We start from the raw sequence: 8,855 nt of genomic DNA on the forward strand, positions 1-8,855 counted from the left end.
AATTTGTTATAAATGCTTTTACTAAGTTATCAAGATACTATTTCTCTAAACCACTTCAGGTTCTTCCTGTTAAAAGGAGGCTGCAAGCTTATGAGTCGTCTTGTGAGATTGGCTACTGCAGTAGTTTCCTGCCTGTTGCTCACGTCCTTCATAGAAATACGGCTCAAGCTCGTATTTCAGAAAAAGACAACTCATTTTTGTATGTGCAGAGAAGTTTATTGTAGGGATTTTCACCAGAACGTGAATGGCTCCTTTTCTGGCTGTGTAGGTTGAAGATCCCAGCATGCCCAACGATGAAGGGATTACGGCACTGCACAACGCCGTGTGCGCTGGGCACACGGAAATCGTGAAGTTCCTGGTGCAGTTTGGGGTGAACGTGAATGCTGCAGACAGCGATGGGTGGTAAGGCTTTCGTGGAGTGGTACCTTACGGGTGCTCTCCACAAGAGAGCTGTGGCCTGGGGGCTGCTGCAGGTTGCTCAGAGGTCCCTCTCTTTGCTCCTGTAGAATTGACAATGACTTTTCCGCAGTAGAGCAACAGCAGTTCTCTGTGGGGCATCGTATGAGAATGCGCAGAGGAGAAAATAGACACATTATTATACTAATAGTCCCTGTATGATAAAACTGTGTGCGTGAGGCCCAGCAGGGTGGATACAGTTGTCGGGAAACAGCTCTGTTTCTTTGAGACACTGAAGACAGCTTATGCATAACGAGCCATTTGCTGAAATTCCCGATGTCCTCTCCATGAGGTGGCCTCCAGCTTACACGTGTGGGCATTATCTAGCCCTGCAAACTCTCCTCAATTCTTTGTCCAGTACTCGGACAACTTACAAACAAAGCCAAGCAGAAAATCACAACCTACAAACCAGACCTGCAACTGATGATGGGTCACAGAACTTTCTTAGAGGTAGCTAGGGATCTTATTTACCAGAGGCTGGTGCAGCGGGCAGTGCTTTTACTATTATTTCTGCCTATAACAAAGGTGTCTAAGGCCTGAGACTGAATAAAGATGCTCATGGTCCCTCAGCCTCAGTAGTTATCCCAATGTCCTGCACTTGTTCACCAGGTCAAGTCTTGGAAATAATTGTCTAGATTGTAAGAGGTATGGCATCAGTAGGATTTATCAGGGTTTTATTATTATTTTTTTTTTTTTTTAATTTTTATTGCCCTAATGAATGTTCCTAAAATGTTAATGGATTATAAAAAGGTAGCATAACGAGAGATCCATATGGAAACCTGGCTTTAGGGCTCAAGCAGCTCCTGGTAACTCCTATTACCTGTGAAAATTGCTCTTGACATCCTGGGTTGAGTGCTTCTGGTGGGAAGCCGTCAGTGACGCAGTACTGACTGCTGGAGGTCACCCCCAGAAGTGGTTTGCTCCCAGGAGTCCGTCAGCGCTGCTGTGAGCAGTGTAAGCACTGTGTTACCTTCTTCTTGGCTTGCAGGACCCCGTTACACTGTGCAGCATCTTGCAATAACGTGCAGGTGTGCAAGTTCCTGGTGGAGTCAGGCGCAGCGGTGTTTGCGATGACCTACAGCGACATGCAGACAGCTGCAGACAAGTGTGAGGAGATGGAGGAAGGCTACACACAGTGCTCCCAGTTCTTGTATGGTAAGTGATGGCAACTGAGTTCCAGAGCATGCTAGGGACTCACCCGGCGCTTCTCCTCATCCAAAGAAACACAGAGTTGTATGTTGCACACTTGAGTTGCATGCCCATGCCTCGGGTTCCTCTTGGAGAGGTTTTAGCCAACTTCTTGACACAGAAGAGGTCTGTCAAGACTAACTTCATAACATTCAACCTGTAGAGAAGATCTGAGTAACAAAAGGTTTCCCTACATTAAAAACCTTGAGTTCTGCACGTGCATTGACAAGCACGTTAGCATGAGGTGATGATTAGGCAAATCGTACCACAGAGGTACTTTTTAATGTAAAAATAAAAGTGGTATGGATATCTCAGTAATATATCTGTCGCCTAGTGTCTTTAAATGAGAAATATTTCCTAATGTGCACTTCAGAGCAAAGGAAGGTACTGCCAAGTTTCTGCCTTAACGGAGGTTAGCAACCACTGAATTTGACTATCTTTCTGGCCTTTCTCTTCTCTGGCACTTAAAAAGAAATCCTATATTAAAATGAGATTTTATTCACATAGTGAGACTACAGAGAAACTATCTTTTCATATCTTTACATAGCCTGGCCCTCTAAACTTGTCTGTAAGGTGAGAAACACATGTAATTAATTGATTCACCTTATTTGTTTTTGTTGTAAATGATGCACAATACTGAATATCCTCAAGTACGGGGAGGTTTAAATAAAACCAAGTCCTTTAACATTGATTAAATGAAAAGTCTGATGCTGCTTAAGTATGTAATCTTTCACTTTCTAAGATAATAATGCCTGTGCTGTCCCTAAAAGCACGTTTTCACTGCTACCCTGGTGTGACAACACTTTTTTTAGAAGACCAGATCCATTGTGTGAATCTCCTCTTTGCCTGCTTTGCTGCCAGTGCTCAGGCTTACCTTCCCCCTAGGTGCAGAGTGCGGCTCTTGCCAACCCTTTAATTATACCAAATACAAAGCAAGGGAAGACGCTCTGAACAGAGTAGTGCAAGTAATTTAATTTTACATGATGAGCTGGTATGCAGAAATAAAGAACTGGATTTGAGCAGATGCTTCCTTGAGCAGACATAGGTAAGAGTCCTGTAAGATAGGTTGTACTAGGTAAGAGCTGGAAGGGGAGATGACAAGTTTTGTGAAATTATGTGCAATGTGCTCTTTGCTCCTGGCGATACCAAACCCAAACAAAAACCCCAGTAGGATTCAGGGGTTTAAAATGGAATAATTACCTAAGAGAAAGTTTGCATAATGATTCATTAGGGTATCTTCTCCTGTTTGCTGTTCAGAAGCTGAGGAATGTGCACAGAAATAATAGTGGTCCATCTTTGGCTATAGCTGTAAAATAAGCAAGTTCTAAATAATATCGGCAAGGTGTATGCATGTACTCCAAAACACCTTGGTCTAGAATTTTAACAGAATTGTGTTTCTGAAGTTGGTGTTTAAAAAAAAAAAAAACAAACCACAATTAATGTTTGAAATTCAGGACTGCTGAGTAAGTGTTTGGTTAACCAAAAGCAGCTGGCAGGTAGCAGTCAAATCTTTTGGGTACAGGTCAGGGATGCAGCTTATTCTAAAATTCTGAAATAAAGCGACAGGGGTGGCAAATGACACCTCAAGCATCAAAATGACAATGGTGATCCTCATAAGCAGGTGTTGCCACCTCCCATTGACAGAAAGTGATTACTGGTGAACTAAGAGTACTAACAAGTGTCGCTTGCTCATTGCTTAGGTGTGGGAAGTGTGAGCACTGGCCTGATACAACCTTTTACCAGTCAGTGCTCCTCTCCCCATTTAACTTGCGTTCCATTTGAACACGTGTAAGGAAGGAATCTGTCTGCCGGGTGCAAGGGCTTCACAGTGCTGCCTGTGCCAGGGCTGACTTTCAGTAGGTTGATGACAACAAGGCGCTACGTGTGGTGGGAATTGAGGCTGGTTGGGATTTTTGTGGTTCTTTCTTGTTTGTTTGATGGTGTTTTGTTGTCATGCTGCACCCCCATCCCCACCCCGGTGGACTGCTCTCCAGTGTAAGTGTACAGCAGTCTTTACAACTCTGATCTTTTTCTCTTCTTCCCCCACCCAACTTTTTTATTGAGCTGCTCTGTGTTCTTAACGTTGCAGGAGTCCAGGAGAAAATGGGGATAATGAACAAAGGAGTGATTTATGGACTCTGGGATTATGAGGCTCAGAACGACGATGAGCTCTCGATGAAAGAGGGAGACTGCATGACAATCCTGCGCCGGGAGGATGAAGATGAAATTGAATGGTGGTGGGCACGGCTGAATGACAAGGAAGGTTATGTTCCCCGTAACCTGCTAGGGGTGAGTCCTTGATATTTTTAAAGTCAAAAAAACCCCAACCACCCCACTATGTAAAGTACACACAGCATTATTCTCACGCATGTCGGTTAGGTGCAATTTCAGAGGTCAAGAGCTGGGAGCTGACGTTCTCAATTTATTCATTTGGAGACTTGAACACCTTGGCAGAGTGGGTTAACACCCTCTGTTTAGATACCTAACACAGACTTTATTAATGGTGCATAAAGAACAACATGTATCACCACCCCGCTATATCTAGGAGATTGAGACTAACCTTGTCTCTCACCATATTAGAGGAGGAAAAAAAAAATACCTGACCATGCTGCGTGCGTAAGGTTTTGCTGAGCATGTGAACAGAACAGGGTTTCCCCTCTTCTAGAAAGTGATGTACTGGCACAGAAAGGGTCTGAAGAACTGAAACTTATATGAAGAATGAGTTAGAATCCTTCCCTGTCCGGGTGCAGGCCGTGCACCTTGTGATCTGAGGTGGTTTCACAGGGAGCTTTAAGACAAACACTGCAAAATTTTACGGTTATCTCTTTCCCTAGTGTTGAAAAAGAGATCATATTGCCAAATAAAGGTAGATCTTTTTCTCCTATGCTCTTTAAGTAATATTTAACCCTATGTCAAAGGCCTTAAATGAATGGCCTCTCCTTTCCTCATCACCTTCCATACTACCTCTTGTATTATCTGTACACAGGTTTTAGTACTCTCTCCTCATGGCTGAATTGCTAGAAAACTATAGCAGATGGGCACACGTATAAACTCCCTTTTTTTCTACATATCCAGTTGCCCTGCTGCTGGAGATAAGAGGTTCTGCCAATGCTAAAGATTAACCACTGTGAATTTTAGCTGATTGATGTGTGATGCTTGAAAGAGGCTGAACCTCCCGTCTCACGCAGATAATCCTTAAACTGGTCAGATTTTGCAGAGCAACTATATCTAATGCAAAATCATTTTTCATTTTTGTATCACTTTCAGGTCAGGTCTACCCAAAATAAAATTCTCCCTGAAGTAGTACTTCTGTTCAGTTTTTCCTCTCCAAATGTAAACATACCTAAATTGAAAGCAGTCGTCAGCCCTGCTGTGGTGGGTTGACCCTGGCTGGGTGCCGGGTGCCCCCCAAAGCTGCTCTGTCACTCCCCCCCTCAACTGGGCAGGGGAGAGAAAATGTGACGAAAGGTTCACGGGTTGAGGTAAGGACAGAGAGGTCACTCGGCAATTACAGTCACAGGCTAAACAGCCTGCACTTGGGGAAAACAGTTTAACTTATGACATTCAAATCAGAAATCCCCCCACCTTTCCCTACCTCTCCCTTCTTCCCGGGATTGACTTGGTTTCCAGTTTCTCTATGTCCTCTCCCTGAGCAGCGCAGCAGGATGGGGAAGGGGGGTTACGGTCAGTTCATCACACATGGTTTCTGCTGCTCCTTCTTCCTCACGCTCTTCCCCTGTGCCAGTGTGGGGTCCCTCCCTTGGGAGGGAGACAGCTCTCCATTAACTTCTCCAATGTGAGTCCTTCCCACGGGCTGCAGTTTTTCCACACAGTGCTCCAGCGTGGGTCCATCATGCGCTGCTGGGGAATCTGCTCCGGCACCTGGAGCACCTACTCCTCCTCCTGCACTGACCTTGGTGTCTGCAGAGTTGTTGCTCTCACATTATCACTCCTCTCCGCTGCTGGTGCAGGTTTATTTATTTTTTTTTCTTCTTCTTAATGTGCTATCCCAGAGGTGCTGCCGCCATCGCTGATTAGCTTGGCCTTGGCCAGCGGCAGGTCTGTATTTGGAGCCAGCTGGCACTGGCTCTATCTGACATGGGGGAGAAGCTTCTGGCATCTTCTTACAGAAGCCACCCCTGTAGCCCCCCTGCTACCATGCAAACCCACTACACCTGCACAAAAAGGTCAGAAATGGCAGCTGGTGGGTTTTTTTCCCTGCCCCAGGGTGGATTGTGCATGTGCTGCTCCTTCACATGCTTGCACGGGCAGCCTAGGCACAGGTGAGTAAGAACGCGAGGAGCATCCGTGCTTCTGTAGCAAGAAGCACAAGGCAACACCGCTCAGACTGGGGATCATGGCTCTTCCTTTTAAGCGCAATGCAGTCTGAACAGAACCTTTTGGGAAAACAGCCCAAGCCCAGTATTAACTGTTCTGCTCTTGCGTCTGCTCATTTGTTCTAGTACTGCTGCTGAAGTATTCTCTGGGATTCTCAGTAGCAATTACTGCGCTCTTAGAGCAGCTGAAATCTAGACCAAGGTGTTCAGCACAGAGGAAAAGAGTAGTTCAATATAGTCTTATATTAAGCTGTATTTTTATCATAGCTGCTTTATCCTTTTGCAGTTAGGTGCAGTAAATACAAGGATTAAATCATCTGCGTCAGTACTCTATCTTTCTTAGTGACTAACTCTCTCCCAAAGCTGTGCGACAGCTCTAAACCTGAATGCAGAAAAGCTAATACTGTCAAACCACTGACTTCTTAATACCAAATGAAATCTGTTGAACACTGTCAGGTGTTACACTGCTGTGACTGACTGACTGCACCTCTGCCAGTGGTGAAATTGTAGCAGGCAGAGACAAACCTCGTGGGTGAAGTTGTTGGCCTTCCCTTGATCATTAGCTGACTGTGAAAGGGAAGAAAGGCAGAGTCTGGCTGGAGAGAGAAGAGGGCAGCTTTAAGGAGAACTTTAGCTGCAAAGCCCAGGATGTAATGTAGACATGCATTGCTGTTTAGAGCATGGAGGATTCATCTTTCGTAATCATACGAAGTGTATCCTTCTGTTTTTATATGCCATTAGCCATGCTTTTCAGAACAGTCGCTGTTTCCCAAGCCCTTTGCTAGTGGGAACCAAGAGCTTCCCAAGCATCTTGCCACCGCTGCACGCTGTGGCCCATCAATAACCACCCTGAGGCCAAGGCGGTCTCTGTACCTCTGTGTGTAGCCCGACTGTGTGAAGAGCAAGGGCGTAGCTCAAGGGCCACAGTGTGGCAGCGACTGATTTACTGCTGGGCATTTAAATGAATTTAACTGGCCACCCACTACCCGCTAATTAAAGCTGAGCTCCTGCAGTTCCATGGTCCTCATGCAGCCTGATGTTTCCAGCTTGCCCAGAGCTATAGATCTGTAAAGGCTGATAGGCACTGAGAGAGAGAGAAAGCAAAACAGACTTTAATACCACTCTATTTTCATTTATAAAACCAGAAAATCCTATGGTTCACTGAACACAAAAGTCTCTTGACTTGCAAAGCCACATGCTTTTCCTAGCCCACCCACCTAGGTAGAGCTGAAGGGACTGCGTGATGTGCTGTTCCATAACCTTCCTTTTGTACTGACATGGTTAGTATTTTTTGAAACTCATCTAAGAATGCTAAATGTATATTTGTTAGTGCTTTGAGTGTTTTTTTATACCCATGCTTTTGTTACTAAAGATTACATTAGATTTGTAGCACCAAAGAGACGTTTTTCTTTCCTTATTTCTTTAGAAAAAAAAAAGTCACCTTTTAAAGCACTAACATTTTAAATCTTGTTTCTGTTTTACCCTCAGCTGTATCCAAGGATTAAACCTAGACAAAGAAGCTTGGCGTGAAATAGTACAGAAGCCAGATTCTTGAAGTACTAATCATGGATGACTTACAAAAAAAAAAAAATCATTTTGTGTTGGTTCCAGTATCATGAGACTTATTTCAATGACAATGTAATTTGAAAGCTATGAAGAATGTGCTTGGAAAACAAATGAAGGATTGATGCATTAGCAAATGGATGAGGGCATTCTACAAGATGAAATAATGCTTACAAGCAAATGAAATTCTGCTGCCTTTGGTCTAAGCGAGCCATTATGTTCGAGTACCCACTCTGACTTCTTCAAACATGGCAGAAAAGTTTCACATTTTTCTGCATTAAATACAAGGACCTTTTTGATTTACCATTGAAGGAATCGTCATGAAATGGAGAACTTGGCTTTGTCCAAATTTATCTCCAGGCTTTTTCCAGATGGGAGAAATTAAAATATGGTATGTGCACAGCACCCAAATGCTTATTGCTGGAAGCAGAACATTTGTTAAACATTTAAACAGTGACAACCACGTGACCAATCCATTAAGCAATAACTTTTAAAAATGCTGTAGCATCTTAGGAATTCTATGTATTCAAAATATTATGTGCTGTAACAGACAGTGTAGTTTTAGATTCCTCTTTTTACAAACAGCCTCATGTATTTATTGTATTTTGTACTTTGAAAACTAAGTGTAGAAACTTCTGTAGTCCTTGACAACTTACTCGTTTTTACTTGACTGTGATACCATTAAACTTTTGTCTCCTCTTAAGCTTTAACTCTGGCTGTTTTAGTGTCAAGTTCACATTAGGCCATCTGAAAATGCTGGTAAGACACACTGCGGTTCTACCTTCGCTAACACTGAACTGCTTTCTGTATAAATTGAACTCCTCCTCCCCCCTTCGTTCAAGACAGTCTTTCTGCATTTAAAATTTAACCTGAATCTGTAAGTTGCATATAACCTTTTTTAACTTTTTAAGGTTAAGGGATATGCTTAAGGAAAAAAAACTTAGTACAAGTATTTTCCAATTCAAGCCTTTCCCATGGAACTATCCTTTATGTCTATTTGGGAACAATAATTTGATAATGAACACTATTTAGTAGAGAGGATCAAGTCTTTCCTTAAGGGGATTATTTGCAGAAGGAATAACAGTCTTGCAAACTTTACTTCTGCTGTTCTTATTTAAATACTTCCTTATATTTCAAAGGAAGATAAGTAAGATACACGAACTCAGGATTCCACCTGACAGCATGGGCTTTCTCTTGGAAGAGTCTAGTTGGCAACAGCCTCCTGCTGCAGGCACATCAGTGGTCAGGAGGAAAAGACTTAATGTTTGCTACTCAAATTCTTCAAAAAAATATTTAACCAGAACAAGGGGG

At 43.3% G+C, this 8,855-nt stretch overlaps 1 protein-coding gene across 3 annotated transcripts in view; it reads left to right on the forward strand.

Annotated features, from left to right (window-relative positions):
* Positions 1–8,254, forward strand: part of TP53BP2 (tumor protein p53 binding protein 2) — a 78,538-nt gene extending 70,284 nt beyond the window's left edge. For all 3 annotated transcript variants that reach the window (XM_056357599.1, XM_056357600.1, XM_056357601.1), the window contains 4 exons: positions 269–402; positions 1,445–1,611; positions 3,734–3,933; positions 7,470–8,254. In XM_056357599.1, the coding sequence (XP_056213574.1) occupies positions 269–402; positions 1,445–1,611; positions 3,734–3,933; positions 7,470–7,511 (543 nt within the window). In that variant the 3' untranslated portion in view covers positions 7,512–8,254. The remainder of the gene's footprint in view (positions 1–268; positions 403–1,444; positions 1,612–3,733; positions 3,934–7,469) is intronic.
* Positions 8,255–8,855: the final 601 nt, after the last annotated feature.

Source organism: Falco biarmicus, chromosome 12 (genome assembly GCF_023638135.1).
Source record: "Falco biarmicus isolate bFalBia1 chromosome 12, bFalBia1.pri, whole genome shotgun sequence".
Lineage (NCBI taxonomy): Eukaryota > Metazoa > Chordata > Aves > Falconiformes > Falconidae > Falco > Falco biarmicus.